Source organism: Rhinolophus sinicus, linkage group LG04, assembly GCF_036562045.2.
Source record: "Rhinolophus sinicus isolate RSC01 linkage group LG04, ASM3656204v1, whole genome shotgun sequence".
Classification (NCBI taxonomy): Eukaryota; Metazoa; Chordata; class Mammalia; order Chiroptera; family Rhinolophidae; genus Rhinolophus; species Rhinolophus sinicus.
The window spans coordinates 129,470,785-129,490,119 of record NC_133754.1 but is presented as its reverse complement, the minus strand read 5'-3'; the positions used below and the strand labels follow the sequence as shown (position 1 = coordinate 129,490,119).

The following is a 19,335-nucleotide window of genomic DNA, read 5'->3' as shown; positions in this document are numbered from 1 at the left end:
CTTGACAGTTTCAAAGGTCAAGCGACATGCATTTTTAGGTGTGAGAATCATGGTCTCTTTCTCAGGGCAAGGTTTTCATGGAATTGTGCCTGTATTTCACTGTTTTCCTGTTACTGCTCCACGTTCCTCCCTGGAGCCTATCCTCTGACTAGAGGTAAAACAAGCAGGAAGCTAGGCATTCCCTCAGAGCTTCCAGTTTTCCCCTTTTCTATTTAACCTCTCAGTAAATATGTTTCATGCTTCCCAGTTTACCCTCTTTCACAAATAAAGGGCTCTCTATTCCCTTCCAGATCTCTGTATCAAAATGTGCTCCTATGGAGCGTTTTAAACCAGCCATTTACACAAATTTAAGCCAAAAGACATACTTTCAGTATTAGCATTAACTGTGGAGTTAAATACTTTGTGCCCATTAAAACATGTCAAATATCGGTGGAGAAGGAAGGAGGAGGGAGGGGAACGAAAGGGAGAGATGGGGGTCGGGAGCAAGGAGGTTAAGTGGGAGCTCCAGTGACTGCCAGGGGTTCAACCAGAGGTGGCCATTTTGAGTAGCTGATTCTGACTTTTCTCTCTAGAGACTGAATTCTGAAAATACCTGACTGGGTCCTCAAAGCTCAGTCTCAGGATGGCTGCATGTATCTAGGAGTGTGTAACCTGTGTGAGGACAATGAAGTCGTTTTACGATCCGGGCCGTCCATCTCAAATGCCTCTCTGCCTGACGATGGGGATCTGACCACGTCGGAAATCGGCAGCCTGCCATCAGACAGATGGGAATGAGGGCAAGCAGGGCAGGGACCACATAAGAGAAAGAAATATGTTTACTGAGGCCAGTGTTCCCAGCTGGGACACCGAGGCAGCTGTCTGCACTGACCTAAAGCTAATAAGCCAGTGGTGAAAAGGATGCAATTTCTAAACATGACTGGATCAAACACATCAGTCACTTTCACGAGTAACAATGCAAACTACTCACAGGCAGAGAAACGCTATCAGAGAGAGACCGACAGGGTGAACAGTCATGGTTGGCTTCCCAGTCAAAATAAGCCTAGCAGAGCAAGTGCAAGAAGGTCAGTGCTGCTCACACACGCGAAGGTTAACCAGATGCCCTTCCAAACGTTCCCCTCCCGCTCCCCACAGAAACGCTCCAAATACATTCTCAAGTTTTAATACAACAGTGCCATTGCTATGATGGCGTCCATTCCAAGGTTAAGAAGCTGTTGGTATCGGGGTAGCAACTCCTTCTGTGGGTCGATTTTGTTGAACCTCCTTTATGACACTTCCCTGAGAAGAGACACAGCCAAGATGACCACTGTTCTCACAAAATTTGGGGAATGACTCTCAGATTTGTCTGGGTGCCTGCCTGGTCTGATTTCACCATTACCATGGTGCTTTCAAGCTTTCCACATTTCCTGGCAATAGAGTTGGCTGAAGAATCTGCCATCTGTCATGGCATTTAAAGGATAAAAATGGAATCATAAATAGAGCCAGTTCCTCAGAAAGAAAAAAAAAAGAAGTCCAGCCGGCATGTCAAAATGGAGGACATTAGCATGTTCTTTTAGTACACGGCTGCCAGCAGCTGAAGTCAGCTTGCTAATCACTTGGTGTCATCTGTCCTCGAATGTGCTGCCAAATCTTTCTTCCAGGCCAGCAGCACCAAACAATGCTGGAAAAATTTATGATTCACAAAATATTTCTGCAGAAAGTAAAATCTGACCATTAAACCCCCCTCCCCTCCGCCTCATTTAATTAATGCTGCCATATCTTACATTAAAAAGAGAAGGGGGGAAAAATCCTCTGCCACAGAATTTATCTCTTCTACGCAGCCAAATTCCTTGCCAGATTTAACAGCAAGCAACATAAATTTAGGTGATTAGATCGGTTGCATATATTTAATTTTTAAAAAGCACCATGATCACACATTCATTAAAACAGGCTTTCAGCTTTGGTTTAGCACCACTTGACAAACAGCACAGCAGCCCCTGATTGGGTTAGGGAAATGGCAAGATTAAACCGAGGGTCTTGGGCAGATGCTAAGCTCTTCCGTTATAAATATGTACAACTGCTGGCCAAACAGAACGACACATTGAGGAGGTTCCTTTGCACAAGGGCAGATTCTCCGCAAATTATTGGTACAATGAGGTACAACAGAAAGAGCTCTCCAAAATGTGATCTCGGCCCGAAAACAGCTCTGATACTCAGTTATGTCAGGATAGGTGACTTTCCTTTTTTTCCTGTTGGACCCTCAGTTTTCTCATGCATAAAATGGGAACAAAGCATCTCTCTCAAAGTGGTGGTGTCAGGAAATGATATGCAGAAAAGGATCTGGTACACTGTCTGATGCATTGCAGGTATTCAAGCAATACTAGCTTTCCTACATGTACACAGAAGGATTGGACTAAATCAATGCTTTCAACCTTTGTTATTTGTTTACTTTCTGCGGAGACACGTGTTTCCTAATCTTGAGTCATAATGTTTGCATCTGCTTGTACTGCCTGTACTCTTACTATTTAATACTTTGCTTTTATATCAACTCACATTTTTACTTAAATACACTTAAAAGGAAACCTTTTAATGACTAAAAACTGAAGGTTTTAACTATTAAAAGCTTAATCTGCATAACTACTACAAAAATACATATAAGAAAAGAATCTTTTTAATTCTTGCTATTGTTGCCCAATGGCATGGACACTGAGGCCTGTACACTCTTTGTTAGAAAGGGAAACAGTAAATAATGAAAAGCTCTTAAGGACATACGAGCATTAGCCTGAGACTTCCTTCCGGAAGGATGGAGAGAACTAAAGGGGAGTAGTTTCTCATTCCTGATTCACTTTTTCTTGTGCGAGCCCACCTCATTTTGAATTTTTATATCATGGTGGTACAATTCACTTACTTTGGGAAATAGAGCTACAGCCTTTCTGCTAAAAGAAAACCTAGCCCAAAATAAACGCAGTGTGCAAAACAAACCAAAAATCAAACCATCAAAAAACAAACCAAAACAAAGCTCTATGAATAAATTGGGGTAAGGGCCCAGAGCCCCACCAATTCAAGCCCCTTCATTTTTTTGTCCCTGGGAGGCCCTGAGAGGGCTTCTGTACATTCTCTAAACTCTTCAGAACATACTTAGAACAACAGACTGGACCAGACCAGTGATTGCTCGTCCTGACTGCATGAGAATCGGCTGGAGAGCTTTTAAAAATACAGATTTCTGAGACAGGACTTATGAAAGTCACCTCTCTGCAGTGAGGCCCAAGAATTCGTATTTTTATAAATCTCCCAGGTAACTCTCTTGAGGGCCTAGAAATTTAGAAATTCCTGGGATAAATGTTTTCTAAAATGCCATCTGAGTTTCTACAGATATAACGAAATAGGAAAGTGTTGCAGTATCACCCATCCTCACATATGGAGATTTTGTTCTTCACTCTCAGCTCATCACCACCATCTGATTAATACCTAACATTGTTATTTGAACATCTTTACACACTTATGCACTGGTTTCTTCAGCAGGATCAGGGGTTTCTCCACCACAATTATTAATGTATTTATCAGACCGTCTGGTGGGTACTGAGTAGGGGTGGCAGGACTAGGCATAAGCAAGAAGTTCCAGAAAGAAGTGAAACATTAAAAGCCCTGAATCTGATATACATGGTTAACCCAAGAAGCACCCACTCTCAATTGGTAAATAGGAAACAAGAGCAATCTTCTTCGTAACTTGTTTTCTCCTGCAAGACTGTGCTTGGTGTTATAAAGACTGTAGGGGAAAAGGAGGCCAGGGAAAGCATATAATGAAAAATGATAACAATAGTAGTAGTCGTAGTAATAATAGTAGCTAATACTTACTTTATTCTTCCCATGTGCCACGTATTGTTTTATGTACTTTGTATGTATAGGCTCATTTAAACTCCCAACAACCCTGCGAATGCAACCCTACGAGCAGCATTCCTTTTCACAGAAGGGGAAATGGGAGGACAGGAAGATATGGGACTTGATATAGGCCCGTGGAGGCAGCAATGGGAAGTAAATGGACAGAGTCCTGGAGGCCACAACTGACCTCAAGCCTGTACCTCAGCAATCGTCCTATACAACTTCTTGAGAGAAAGAACCAGCATGAAAAGGAATCCCCACATGTTATTTTATTTAGTTAATGACTAGCAATATTCAAGCACTAAATTGGCTGTGAAGATAGTGATCAACTAAAGGATTATCTCCTTGTTAAGGACATTCGTCAAGAGAGAAAAAAAAGATATTCCTTCAAACGTCCCTGGATTTTTTGTTTAACAGTTGAACTATCCAAATCATCATTCTAAATGGTACAAAGGCAAGCAAAATCATCTTTACTGACACTTAAAGAATGCTTATCACAGCAGACATATTAAACCGAGATAGATAAAACATATGAGAGAGAGAGAGGTATTTGAACATGGTATCAGTACACTTGAGAGTTTACGGGAACCCACTGAATAATATAGGATTATGCTACATTTGTAGTGCTGTTTTCAAGGTTGTATTCTGATATGAAAATTATCCAGAAGCCCTGTGTGTATGGCAGATGAACTAATGCTCTCAGGGCCTCCTTCTTAATTGGTAAAACTCAGGGTTGGATATGTACCATGGTTCTCTCCATGGTTAGTCCAGGATTTCTTGGTGCTCAGCCCGGCCCGGAAGACCCGTATTTGTATCAGGGACCGTGACTTCAGCCAGCTTTGAGAATTGCTAGATGATAGGTTCCCTAAAGTTTCTCTTGCTTTTTGTGACTGGAAACAGATTTCAGTATTTTAAATGAATGTAGACTTTCATTAATGTTGTGTCTTTGCCTTTCACCAGATTGTTATTCATTCCAATGATTTATTTGATACAGAATCCTTGAACAGGTGCACAGCCCCCAATTATAACACTGTTTCTATGGGGAAATATGATCCACTCTATGACAACATGATTTATGGTATAGTTACCAGAACACACTGTGTCAAAAGGCAGTGTCTGCTTATGCCAAATGTTTACTAGTAAGTACTTTTCCTCATATAGAAAAACATATTTTTAAAAAGTGGTAAATTACTTTTCTATGCCTCTCCTTAGCTGGCATCCTCAGGTCTTCACATCCTCCTCATAGAACAGCTTGCCTTTAAATCTGCTTATGTATTTGTTTATTTTTAAACAAGCCCTAATTTCTTGCCTTGCTGCTGTTATTTTCATCGTGTACCTTTACCTTTCTACAGCTGGTCAGTTGAAGAACAGAGCTATACCAGAGCTGGAAAGGACTCATTTTTGCCCCTCATTGTCTTTCTAAGCATTAATCCAGTGAAGGAGTTCTGAAATGTTTCCTTGAGGCTCACCTGAATGTGTCACTGGAGACAGGTGCCTTACTCTTATGTACGTAGCAGACTATCTGTCCTGCTATGTCCATTTGGCTGAAACTTGTAATAGGGACTCCAGGATAGTGGACATATTCCACTTGACCACATCGCGGTGGGGAGGTGATGACATAGAGCAGTTCTTCAGGCTTGTCTGTTCCATCCATAGCAAGGAGAGTGCTGGTCGTCAAGAAACCTCTGCCTCCTTTAGACATCACAAGTGGTTTTGCAAGGATGACAATATCACCTGGAAGAGATTGTGGTCAAGAACCCAATTAAAAAAAAAATGAAATGTCCAAGGTAAAGGTAAAAAAACAAAGGCCAAATAGTGTGGAATTAAAAACTAACATGATGTGGAAAGGTTTATATAACTATGATTACTGAAACAATTAGGCAAAAGATATGAGACGATATTACGCAGAAGAGGAAACACAGTGGACAATTATTGATACAAATAGATGCTCAATCTCAGTAACTCTGAAAATACAAGTCAAGATCACAGTAAGTTGTCATCTTGTAACCCATGGATTGGCAAACATATAGAACTCTGATGATACCAAGTGTTGAAGAGGATGTAGATCAAGAGAATCTTTCATATGATTCTGGTAGAAGTATAAATTGGTGCACAATTTGGCATGATTTTGTAGAGTTGAATAGCACATATGAGGTCCGACAATTAAGTTCACGAACTTGTTGCAAAGATGTTGCTAACCTTTTTTTTTAATAGCAGAGGGAGTATTCATTACGAATTTGTACCAAATAGACAAACAGCGAACCAGGGTTACTATTTGGAAGTGCTGAAAAGGCTGCGTGAAAAAGTTAGACGACCTGAACTTTTCGCCAACAATTCATGGCTCTTGCATCACAACAATGCACCAGCTCACACGACACTGTGAGGGAGTTTTTAGCCAGTAAACAAATAACTGTATTGTAACATCTTCCTTACTCACCTGATCTGGCCTCCAATGATTTCTTTCTTTACCCAGATAAAGGAAATATTGAAATGAAGACATTTTGACGACATTCAGGACATCAAGGGTAATAGGACAACAGCTCTGATGTCCATTCCAGAAAAAGAGATCCAAAATTGCTTTGAAGGGTGGACTAGGCGCTGGCATCAGTGCATAGCTTCCCAAGGGAAATATTTCGAAGGTGACATTAATGATATTCAGCAATGAGGTGTGTAGCACTTTTTCTAGGATGAGTTCGTGAACCTAATTGTCCTACCTCGTGCACCTTGACCCCATGATTGCACTCCAGCTGTGTACCAGACAGAAACACACACACTTACACCCAGGATACAAGAACCAGAATGGTTATTGCAGCACTGTTTGTAATTGAAAATGTTGGAGACAAGCCAAATGCCCTTTCAAAGGTGAATGTATAAACAAACTGTAGTCTATTCATAAAACTGAATCTTGCCCAATAGCAAAATGAATGAACTACAGCTACATACGACAACTCTGATGAAGCTTATTAGATTTGTTATTTTTGTGAGCAAGTCCCAGAAAACTATAAACAAAGGTAAGAAAATAATTAACACAAAATTCAGGATGGTGGTTCTCTTTGGAGGATGGGAAGAGCACAGAGGTAGATGTTCATTATTGCAAATGGTCCAGTCCTCAAATCACATGGTTATGTATTTTAAAAAGAACATATGGATGAGTAGATGAATGAGCAAAGTAGAAGTGGGTCACACGTGGGCTAATGATACAGTGTTTTACAAAATGAGGATTATAATCCAATTCCATTCATTAAAAAAAGATCACAACTAAAATATAAAGCTTCTACTTTGTGTTAGGCACAGGACTAAGGATCTTTCATCTTCACACCAATTCTATGAGGTAGGGTATTATCTTATTTTCCAGGTTACAAATGAGGAAATTAAGGTGTAGAAATGCTAACTTGCCAATTATTACACAATTAATAAAAGGTGGAGCCCATCTGGTTCAATAGTACAAACTCAAACACTATATTATTTTGTGTCCTCTCTTTAATATATAGGGATTTCTTATAAATCAACACTAAAAGGGTGAATGTCCAAAAGGAAATGTGAGTGAAGTAAATGCTAAGCCAATTCTAAATTTAATAACACACACAGTCAATAAAATTTGGAAAAGATATTCAGTCCCATGAGGAAACAAAAACTGCAAATAAAACATCACGGAGATATAACTTAGCCTGGTGATTCTCAATGAGGGGCCATTTGGCAATATCTGGAGACATTTTTGGTTGTCATAATTGGGAGTTGCTACTGGCTTCTAGCACATAGAGGCCAGAAATTCTACCAAACATCCCACAGTGCACTAGAGAGTCCACTACAACAAAGAATTATCCATCCCAAAATGTCAATAGCACCAACATTGAGAAACCTTGTTTTAGATGATTAAATTCGTCGTTTTGGCATATTATGCAAAATACAATGCAACTTACATCCAGTGCAGAATTAATGACTATCCTGACTTTAAATCAAAACCCGAGCCCCACGAGCTTCAGAGGAAGCAAAGACGAACACATCAAAGCAGTAAGAAGACTGAACAAAGGCTGGGAAAACAAAAAATCACCCGCAAGAGGTTTCACCAGGAGCAGAAGATGGATTTGAGGAAGAAAAAGAGCATCTGAGTTTTGCCTCAATGCAGTTTTTCAGCCCTGTAACAGCAAGGTGTGGAGTAGGGTCAACTACAGGTGATGTCCTTCTAAACTTCCCTCCAAGATCTCCACGTCATTTTATCTACCATGCAAATCAGAAGACACAGCACAACTGGAAGGCCTAATGTTACTTATAATGGCTCCCAAATGGAAATAACCCAAATAACCCAAATGCTCAATATTAGGGTTATGTTTTAGTCTAACAATTCAATGTAGTTTTATTTAAAGATGAACAATCATGGCTACAAAGTTATGCTGCAACTTGGGAAAACTCATGCCAAGAAAAAAAAAGGATACAACCAACACAGTACAGATATAAAACCATGTTGTAAAAAGAAACAAAAGAGAAGATATTTGGAACTTTTGACAATGTTAATAGGTTAATGTATCTACTTGATGTAAGGGTTTACAAATCCTTTTAGAAAATAATCAAGTGTCAGTTGTAGCAGACTGGTGAGGCACTCATCAGCCTCATTTCCTTTTCTTCCTGGGCATACTGCCAGGGTTTCCATTGCCCTGCCTCCCTCAATGTGGCATGTAACTATGATTCGGCCACTGGGATGTGTAGAAAAGAGGTGCCCTTCCTTCAGGCCGAGCCCATGAAATCCTCTCATTTTCCTCCACATCTCACTGCCAGACTGCCTTCAAAGCCTTCAGAGATGGAGGATCCTCTAGCTAGAAAATTATCCCAGATGGCTACCTGGAGCAATACCTTCCTCCACCCTCACCCCACTCCCCAGGAATGCACTGTGCTGAGGCAATGAGAAGATGGTCTGCCCTAACACATTAGTTGTTTTCCCTGATATATTTCCTTGTATTGTATTTTGCCTAGACATATAGTTATGATGAACAAGTCTTACTTTTGCAAAGAGAAATAAATGTGTACAGTATTATCTAGCTAATCTGAGAGTTACTTATTAGACATAATAAAGGGATATATTTTTATAATCAGGAAACAAATATATTATTATGCAGCCCAAAATAAATATCTCAAAGCCAGTCAATCAAAATGTGTTTTAAAAGATTCAGGAAAATTATAATTCTACCATGCACATGAAGTACGATATTTATTGCATGTAAGCATCCAATGTAGTTCTGAGTTTCCTGGCAGCCAAGGCAAAAAAAGAAAGCATTCAGTCAACCAAGCATGTAGTAAAGATATTAAGACTATACTTGGCCCTGGGAATATATAGATCCTGGATAGTATCAATGAATGAAATGTGATCCTTAGCCTCCTCAAATAACCTCTAAAAAAAAGGATGGAGTAGTGACAGTTGGACATGCCTTGCTCACCTTTCTAGTATTTTCACTCTGTGCATTTCACCATTTACATACTCTGAGTCCTACTATGCAAATGGTCTGCTTAATTAATTCAAGAGAAGCTTATTAACTTGTAGTCTTCTCCCTTGACCCTAAAGAGTATGTATTATCACTTCCAAACTGAAAAGAGCAACAACTTCTAACCTTTTCAATGACAAAGTTCCTTTTTTCTAATTTTAAAATGCATTTATTATTATTTCCTTTATTATTATTGTATTGGAAATATTTTTCCTTTGAAACTACATTTTCAAATAACAATTTACTTTCTGAAATTAAAACACATTGATTTGGCAAATTTTCACTTAAAGCAAAAATGCTGGTAAAGTAGCATATGCAGCCATGTTGTGGGCAAGGCTAGTTTCCAATAGGCTTTTTGAAATACTGAAAGTAACAAATGGATTCGCTATCTCACGAACCTCATGGATCACAGACAAAACAGGTGAGGAGCCAAAGGATTGAATCATAAAGGATGGAATTTCAGGTATAAAGAATGGAAAGAGAAAAGGAAAGAAGGGAAGCAGTACTGAAACGAGGGAGGTAGAGAGAGCGGGAGGAGGGAAGGGGAAAAACTTGTCTTTCACCGGCTCACTTATGGTTTTAAAAGTTCATCCCGGGGGGTGGGGGGTGGGAGATGAGGGTAAGGGGGATCAAATATATGGTGATGGAAGGAGAACTGACTCTGGGTGGTGAACACACAATGGGATTTATAGATGATGTATTACAGAACTGTACACCTGAAATCTATGTAACTTTACTAACAATTGTCACCCCAATAAATTAAAAAAAAAAAAAAAAAAGTTCATCCCAGTAAACCCTGATAGAAACGCTTTTACCTTTTCCCATATCATTGATGGTGATGTGACAGTCAAATGCAGGTGACCTGTTGCTGCCATCCCAGAGGTAGAAGGTGAAGCTGTCTTGGTTTTGGGAATCCATTGCCCCGGTGTGTGTGTATCTCAGCAAGTTCAGATCCACTTCCTGCTGAGTGCATTTCATGCCAGGGTAGAGAGGGACCCAGTCCCTCCCTATCTGAAAGGTGCCAGAATTAGTCAGGTGCCTGTGCTTTTTCTCCCCCCAAGCTGTGTTAGTGGACGTGTTCCATATCCCCTGAAAACCTCCAATATAAATGATATTTCAGAAAAACTCCAGATTCTTTTTTTTTTTTTTTTTTTTACCATTTGTCTTATTTTTTTTCCTTTCAAAGAAATATATTAAAACAATTTATGACCTTGGGGAAAAAAATAACTTCAACCAAAGGATTTTTGACAGTCATGTGGCAATTCAACAGCAATGCTTATTCCAAGGTATTTATCATGAGCAATCATAGCTGATTAAATATTCCAATTAATGAGAGCAGGTGGGTAATCGAGCTGCTGGAATTGATCCTTTAAATATTAACTGTGTTTCACCTGGGGTTTCCTATTTTTTTTAGTTAATATCATTGTACAATTAATCAAACCTATATTTTCAAACTGGTTTGTTATAGGGCTATTCTAACGAAGATAAAACAAAAGTAGAATAAATGTGCTTATGCCCCATACACTTTTCAGCCCAAGGAAAATAATCAAGCTCCCTATCACGCACTACGTTATACCTTGAGTCAGCAAAAAATATAACTGCAAATATCAGAATCTTTTTTAAAACAAGCCAACATTAGTTAAGCATATATTCTGTACATAATCCAGTTTAGAAATTGTGGTATTTTCAGTTAAAAGAAGTTCTTATGCTACAGGGAGCTGACAATTAAGAGTATTATTAAATATAATACTAATAAACCTGTATCTGAGTGCTAACACTATTATTATTCTCTCAAAATGCATAGTTTTCCCCCCAAAATAGTCTGTAATGTCATTTGACATAATTTAAGAAAAAAGTCATCTTAAAAATTTACTCTATGTTATTATCTTGCACTTTTCCTGTCTGGGTTAAGAGCCTAAAACAGAAATTTAAATCAGTCATGTTTTATTTTTCTTGGCGCATTATTCCACAGACTCCCAGATTCTGGCAACAATGTTTTGTCTTCCTCTCCTCTCGTTTTACCACTTCCCTTTTTGTTACTCTATTTGGTAAAGTTTCCTCTTCTTTAATATGTTTGCTCATCTGAAGCTTGTACAAAGGTTATGTTCTGCCTCAGTGATCATGGGGTGAAAATTATATGTAATAATTAAGCTCATTGCTTTCACCATAAGATCTACTTGCGAAACTAACTCTTAAAACAGATTCTCTTTCAGGTTTCAAACTGGACAACTTGCAATTCTATTTAACTTTTTCCTTTGTAATCTTTCCCCTGGAAGTAATTACAGAAAAAAAAAATATCATCTGCTCTCTCTCTTCTCTCTAATTCCCCACTCGCACTCCCAAATGAAAGCTTTGAGTTGACGAAATCATTTGCAAGCCCCAAACGAGGAAGTAAATAAGAGTCACACGTAAGGTGGGGAAAACAAAGGAAAGTCAAGAACAAACAAGAACCCTGGAGTCCTGGTCCCTGGTCTTGGAGAGACTTGGAGAACCCCTAAAGAGCTGGGAGAGAATTATGTGGCGCCATGCTGGGAACCTGGACCCATCTGGATTTTCACATATCCAAAACACTTCAGTTCCCAAGTCACCCAAATGTGTGAGCTCTCACTGCATTTCTGCTTCATTACTCTTTGAAATGAAATAAGGACGCAGCTGTACCTCAATTTAAATCAGTGATTGCTCTTCACTCTGATTCTCTATGGTACCTACAATCTGAGACAATCAGGCTGTTCCATACAGAACGAATCCTTGCTGCTTTTCGAGGACGATGCCTCCATTACATTAAAAGTTAAGCATTCAGTTAAATCATCACATTGGGGATGGGAGGTGGTGGTTGGTGCTAGCCTTAACCCACCATTCAAATAAACCTTCTGAGGGATTACTCAAGTGACCTTTTCAAGTGACTGATCTGTAATTCGTGCTGGGCTAATCCTTGGGCATCACACACACACCCTGAGTCAGACTGGTGAGCACATTCGTTACAAGGCTACCTTTTCTTCACGGTATCGCCTCTGCTCCTTTGTCAAAGATCAGCAGACTCTACTTGTGTGGGTCTACTTCTGGACTGTCTATTCTGTCCCATTGATCTGTCTATTGTCTCACCAAGCCCACACTGTCAGAATAACTGCAGCTTTATAGTAAGTCTTGAAGTCAGATAGTGTCCGTCTTTCTCCTTTGTTCTTCAATATCGTGTTGCCTATTTCAGTTCTTTTGTCTCTCTCTATAAATGGTAATCAGTGTGTTGACATCTACAATTACTTCTCTGAAAAAATAAAATCTATTTTAAAACATTTTTCATCTGGTGGGAATGAAGGAATCTCAAAGGATACCTGATTCTTGTCAGAAACGGGACAACTGGCTTTATCCCGGTAACTCCCTCCCCCAAATTTAGGTGCAATCCCAGGGGAAAGAGAGCCTTAATAATGGTTGAATTTACCCTGAGTGGAATAGGAATGTTTAGAATAGTGGGAGTTCATTACATACTTGAAAATTTTCAGTTTTCTACTTGTAGACAAAATACGGCTATTAGAGAATAAATTCAGTTACAGAAATCTATGTACTGAGAAAATTTATACCTGATACTCATTTTGCAAAATAAAGTAAAAAGGTCACTAACCTTAAGCTGAAGTTGCCCATTTTGGGGAAGCCTTTCAAATAAATAGTAAATTTTCTCCCTGGGTGAGTCTTCATCTATGGCTGAAAGTACAGCGCTAGAAATAATACGAGTTTCACCCATGTTCATTGTAATTTCAGCCTTCCTGTAAAAAGAAAGATGTCTGGGTTGATATGAAAATAGAAGGTATTGCTTTAGCAGGGGACACTCATAATGACTATTACAGTTTTCAATTTTCAACAACTCAGGAATGAAATTCAATATCCAAAGTATTGAAAATGATGAGTCAGACTTGTGACTCATTTCACTTTACTCATGAAAGTCCTAAAAGACAATTAGCAACAATGAATATGGTATGAGGTAACGACATACTTCTATTATTTACTTATAAATAATTTTACAATTTTATGTTGCCACCTATTTGATAAAATAATTTTGTTTCTAATACTTTATTTCATACAATAACAGCTCCATAAAGTAAGCGGGTCAGGTATTATCATTCTAATCTTACAGAAACTTATTTACAGTTTCAGCGACTCAACCCCAGGTGGTCTGGTGCCCCATATGATATACCATGATAAGCTTGGTGATATTTAGGTAATCCGTGGCCCTCTACATTCCTGTTAATATTCTGGGTGGTTGATGTTCTCTTCACAGAGAAGCAGAGAGAGAGGGAAGTATGCCAGAGTCTGGGTAACACTGACAGGGACCCTGGGACAAGGAATTTGAGTGCAGGCAATTTCTTTGCAAAGTGATTTCAGGAACAGGAAATGGAGTGAGGAGTCAGAGAAGTAAAGAGGAAATGGCAACAAAGGGTGTTTAGACTGCTATGGGGCTCCATGCTGCTGGGGATCATTTGAAGAACCATGTGAAATACGCCTCAAATTGTGCTTCTGAAGGATGAGAGGCTGGCTATTCATCTTATCTACTAGCTCCCACAGGTTGAAGGCTGCCCGCAGAGTGCTTTCTGCTGCGCCTGGACAGGGGCTGGATGAGCCACTGCTGCTTCAGAGAAAGCCCTGAGGCAGAAAAGTGGAGCACACACTGTGCGCACTGGCTGGGACATGGACAGACAGCGTGCACAGTAGGTCCCACCACTACAGTCAGAGGAGGGCTGAGGGGATGTGACCCGGAGAACCAAAAACATCTACAGCACCGAAAAGGACTATCAAAGAAATGCTATGTCAAATGCTCTAACAGTGTCCAGTAAGATGAGAGGAGCCATTAGATTTGGTGGGAAAGCCAAGGGTCACTTTTAAGGGAACAACTTTAATAAAGTAGTACAGGTTGGAGACAGTAGTGGGCAGAAATGGAAGAAGGGAGCATAAGCTATCCCTCTCCAAATAGTTTGGCACTGAAATGAATGAGGGACTGGATCATCTTTCCAGTTTTAGAATGAGAATACCTGCTGGTACTAATGACAAGAACTAGCTCTTCTGAGCACTTAGTATGTGCTAGCCAGTCTTTCAAGCACTTTTACATATTTTGATTCATTTCATTCTTGCAATAACCCTATAAGGGGGATCCGGTGATTAATCCCATTGACAAAGAGCTTGACAAAGAGGTAAAGAGAGGTTAAGTAACATGTTCAAGCTCATACCACCGGTAATTGGTTAATCCAAGGAACTCTGGCTCCAGAATGTGTTCTCCCAAGCACAAACTGTATCCCTATGTCTTGTTAGCAGAAGGAATGAAAAGGGAGAGCTTGGAGATGCAGGAGTGAAAATATAATGGGGCACATTCTGGGGCACATATAATGGGGAGGAGGCAAGACGCAACAGACCCAAGGACACATATGGAAGGGAAAGAAGGGGGAATATAACTTCTTCTCCACTGGAGAGAAGGCAAGAAGAAAAGAAAGATGAAGGAAAGATTTTAAAGCAGACTTGTAGATGTAGCTATGAATCTGTAGATGTAGCTATCCCAGGCAGGTTAATAGCAAGAACATGACAAGAAATAGTAAGTCAGATAGACTTGAGTGAGTGCCTTATGTAAATTATTTTACCTTTCAGGTCTCAGCTCTCTCATTGAGGATAATAATACCTGCTTCCCACAGTTTTGTGTGGACGTAAGGAAATAACATATGTGAAAGATTGCAATATAGTGTCTATCACTTAGTAAGTACTTAGTAAAACACCAGTTTTCACCTCTCTCTCGCTCTCCCAATTAGGTAAAGTGAGGTTATCAGAAAGGAGTTTCATAATACTGCAATATCCTTCATGTTTTCATTTTTATAAATCAAATCAAGGCATACCAAGCCAACATCTCAGCTAGAGAATTAAAAAATAGAAATTTCTGTTGAATACTCTTAGTCAAAATGATGTCTGAGATGCAACCCTCCAAAAACCTGTCATCAGTACTTCCCATAATAGTTTCAAGGGTGTCACTGGTGGCCCAAAAGGGAACAGCAGGAGAGTCGGCAGGATATGATAGGAGCTTGTTGGAGGTCTCTTTTCTGCAAAGTGGAGGAGACTTTGGGAGTTTACACATTTTCAGAAAGTTGTTCACCTCCTGATAAAAGCTCAGACTGTCTACTCAATGCCTCTCACGGCTGCACCATTGAATATAGAGGTGCACTGGTCAAGGAGCAAACACTTCTCTACACACAACACTAGAGAAGAGTTGGGATTCCTAAAAGTCTAACACTTCTGTACAGTGGACAATAATAAGAGAAATGGCTGGAGCTATAGAAATATAATTGATGAAGACTCCATACCCTGTGATCAAATTCTGATCAACTATGGAGGGAGATACTGAAAAAGTCTGCAATTAGTATCATTTCAGCATTTTAAAAAAGTGATCATTTTGACATCAGGTGACAAGGTGTTGATCCATAGGGTAGAGGACTTGTAGACAATGAAATGTCAAAATGATGAAGAAAGTGACATTGATATATTTCCCTCAGCCACTCTTAGTTACAAGTTTGACCAAATCCACAGTGAGGACTATCTGCAATTAATATTATCACACTTTAGTTGAAATCATGCATTGATTGCACTTTGGTGCATGTAGGTGCATGTGTTTAAATATTTAGTGTACTGCTCACTTTATACTGTATGTTCAGTCATTCTTAGTTATTTACAACTAAAAAGAACTTTTAGAGAAAAAATAATTAAAAGGCTCATTGAAAATTGTTTAGAAGCAGTTACATTAACTAACATTTGCACTAAATGTTCTAGGTGCCTAATTGGTGGGACAAATTGTGATGGGAGCAAAGACTTGTTTCTCTCTGAGGACACACATTGCATTTACACCTAATGTTCTGGACCTCAGAATTTTATAGAGAATGTGAAAGGGACCCTTTTCAGGTAGCTTACTTGATCAGCATTGGTTTCTCATCATTGACTGGGGTGACCTCTACTGAAATGGTCTTAAGTATCTTATGTTTCCCATCTGACAACTGGATAGTAAAACCATCAGCAAGGCTCTCTGAGTCATCATGTATATACAACAACCTCATTCCTGGAAGAAGAGAAAAAAGAGAGAAAGTAAACCTTTCTGATGAGTGAACACTTCCAAAACATGTCACAGATAATCTGTATTAATTTCCAAGCCATTGATATTAGCAAGAGATCATTAATCAGTGCAATAGGGTGAAATTAAAATATTTTAGGAAGTAAGAGTACCCTCTTAGTTCATTAAAAATTCCTATTTGAATATGGTAGTATTTGATAAGGTTCTTATTTGAAATCAGTGAGAAAAGAATATATTATTTAATAAACTGCATGAGAACAAGGGTGTCAAAATACTTAAACAGAAAATTAGTTCATTACTTGGGGAAAATTATAGTTAGATCGCTACCTTAGTCAATAACCAAAATCAATTCTAGATGAATCAAAACTTAAACATGAAACTTTTTTTTAAAACCTACATAACATTCATATGGAAATGCAAGAGACCCAGAAAGTTAAAACAGTCTTGAGAAAGAAGAACAATGTTGGAGGACTCACAATTTTTACTTCCGTACTTAAAAACATCAATTAAAAGGCAAATATGGAAAAACTTATTTGTAACATAGTTAATAAATATAAAAAATATGTTCAATTTCACTCATAATCTAAGAATTTCAAATCAAAATAACAATGAGAGACTACTATTGACCATCAAATTTGCAAAGTTTTTAAAAAACAACATCTATTATTGATTAGGAAAATAGGTATGTTTATGCACTTGTGGCAATGGCAATTTTTTTCTCTAAAGGCATTATAAATACTCATCTTATTTACCAAGTAATCTCATTATAAAAATTTATGTAAAAGAAATATTAAGAGATGTGCACGAATATTTATGTTATATAAATATATGTAAAATATGTTTATTATAATATCCAGAACTGAAAAGCTATCTGCATATTTAAAAACAGGAGACAGTTATATAAGATTATAATGCAATACATCCATAAAATAAAACACTGTAGTTATCACAGACCATGTTTTCAATTAATATTTAAAAAGTAAAAAGATGCTTATAATAGTTGATAGTAATGAAACAGATTACATAACATTCTAGCAATTTAATGAGTTCTATATGTTTGCAGGGGAAAAACTATGTGAAAGAATATATTAAAATTAAAAATTATGTAGCCATAAATGAACCAAAAATGAAATAGATGTGAAAATCTAATCTCTGAGAATATCACCAAAATATTTATATGAATATTTTTTCTTTATAATGATTGTTATAGTGTAAACTTCACACAATATACTTATTTAACCTAACAATAACCAATGAATGTTATTTTTAAAAAACTGATTTTCTTGAGAGTAAAATTCAATTTACCATTCCTTTTTCCTGTGTTGTAAATTTTAATAAAATATTGTAACTATGTCTTAAATTACTTCCTACACATGGTTATTGATTTGATAATATCATCATTTAAGTTCCAGAATTTATTTCTCTGTAGTTGACAAAAACTAAAAAATATATGAATTAGGTTTTCAGATTCAAACATGAGATGACATTGCAGAACTATTGCAAAATTAACTTTGGGGCAGAGAGCTTACATTCTAGTTGGAGAAAGAAGAAATGAAAAGACCATAGGAAAACTTTTGAACAAGTGTTAAGAAGAAACACAGGAAAGGAAAGGTTTCAATGGTCTGGGCGAGCTCCAAGGAGGAGGAAATCAAGAGTAAACTGGTTGTGGCGACCCCAGCAAAGGATGGGAAAGGACCCTGGACTGGGAAACAGAATAACTGAGGGCAGAAAGGAGAGTGAGAGTAGGCAGTGGTCCTAGAACCACACACTTGTCTCAAATATTTAAAAGTATTTTTATATATAGAAAATGGCATCAGATCAATTTTTTTAAAAGAGTAATTAAAAAATAATTCAGGCTGCTATTCCAATGTGTCATTTCTTTAAAGAGGAAATTATCTCCTCAGAGAATAATGAAGTATTATATATGGTTCTATATTTGTTTCAAATGTGGAAATTTTGGCAGACAAATCTCTTCAAATTTAGTTCCATGATCTCAATAGTCTTAAAGGGATTTTTTTTTTTAGTATGACATTAAAAGCTTCAGCTAAAATACCCAAAATCACAAATACCATTTTTATTGATGCTCTAAAAGTGAAAGAAACCTATTATTTCCTTTTTAATTACCCACTATCTCTAGCTGGAGTTGCATGCCCTACATTAATACAGAGCCAGGAGAAAACCCTCCAGGGATAAATGAATGAAGTAGGTGAATTCCATTTCTTCACTTCCTATTTCTGTCATTTACGGTAATCTTTTCTGGGTTAAATTGTTAAATCAACAACCAACTAATAAAAGTAGGCACATGACATACCATTCTTGAGAAGATCCATGGAAAAGTTGTGAACAAGTTCATGCTTCTGGCCAGGGCTGGCTGGCTGCTTATGTTGAGGAAAGTCTTTGCTAAACACCCCATTGACGAGGAGGCCATGACGTGGTGTATGCACAATGCTGAACAGCAAGTGGTCCCTGGGCACGTCCAGGTCAGCAGCGTTGATGATGGAAGAATCCAGCTCTTTCATCTGACCCTCACACACCTAAACGACAACAAGTCAGAAAAGTCAGTTGTGTGAGAAATCAAACTTGTCCTCCTTTTGGCCCATTGTTCAAAAGAAGCAATTTTAAGATAGCCTATTGCAAATTTTCCATGAGATTTGTGGGTAGTGAGTCCTAAATATTGCTGGGTTAACATGACCTTAGAGAAAAGAACAAATCTGCTAAGCTCTCTCAGATTTTTTCTGAAGATTTCAGAGCATCTTATTCATTTACATGATAGACAAATGATAAAATATATATGTATGTGTGCATATATATATTTACATATATGTGTGTGTGTACATACACACACATACACACACATATATATATAATTTCATAATTCAAAAATTGGGGAAAAACAACCAAAAGATACTCGGAAGACAG

General features: G+C 38.1%; 1 protein-coding gene across 15 annotated transcripts in view; it reads right to left on the bottom strand.

The window, feature by feature from the left end:
• The window catches only part of FREM1 (FRAS1 related extracellular matrix 1), a 162,190-nt gene that overhangs the window by 48,168 nt on the left and 94,687 nt on the right, over nucleotides 1-19,335 (bottom strand). For 10 of the 15 annotated variants that reach the window (XM_074330371.1, XM_074330372.1, XM_074330370.1 and 7 more), the window contains exons 21-25: nucleotides 18,728-18,950; nucleotides 16,260-16,404; nucleotides 12,946-13,087; nucleotides 10,145-10,340; nucleotides 5,325-5,589 (exon numbers count right to left, since the gene is read on the bottom strand). In XM_074330371.1, the coding sequence (XP_074186472.1) occupies nucleotides 5,325-5,589; nucleotides 10,145-10,340; nucleotides 12,946-13,087; nucleotides 16,260-16,404; nucleotides 18,728-18,950 (971 nt within the window). Of the gene's footprint in view, nucleotides 1-5,324; nucleotides 5,590-10,144; nucleotides 10,341-12,945; nucleotides 13,088-16,259; nucleotides 16,405-18,727; nucleotides 18,951-19,335 lie in introns of those variants that run through there. The other 5 variants (XM_019739191.2, XM_074330374.1, XM_074330367.1 and 2 more) reach the window with 4 other exon arrangements.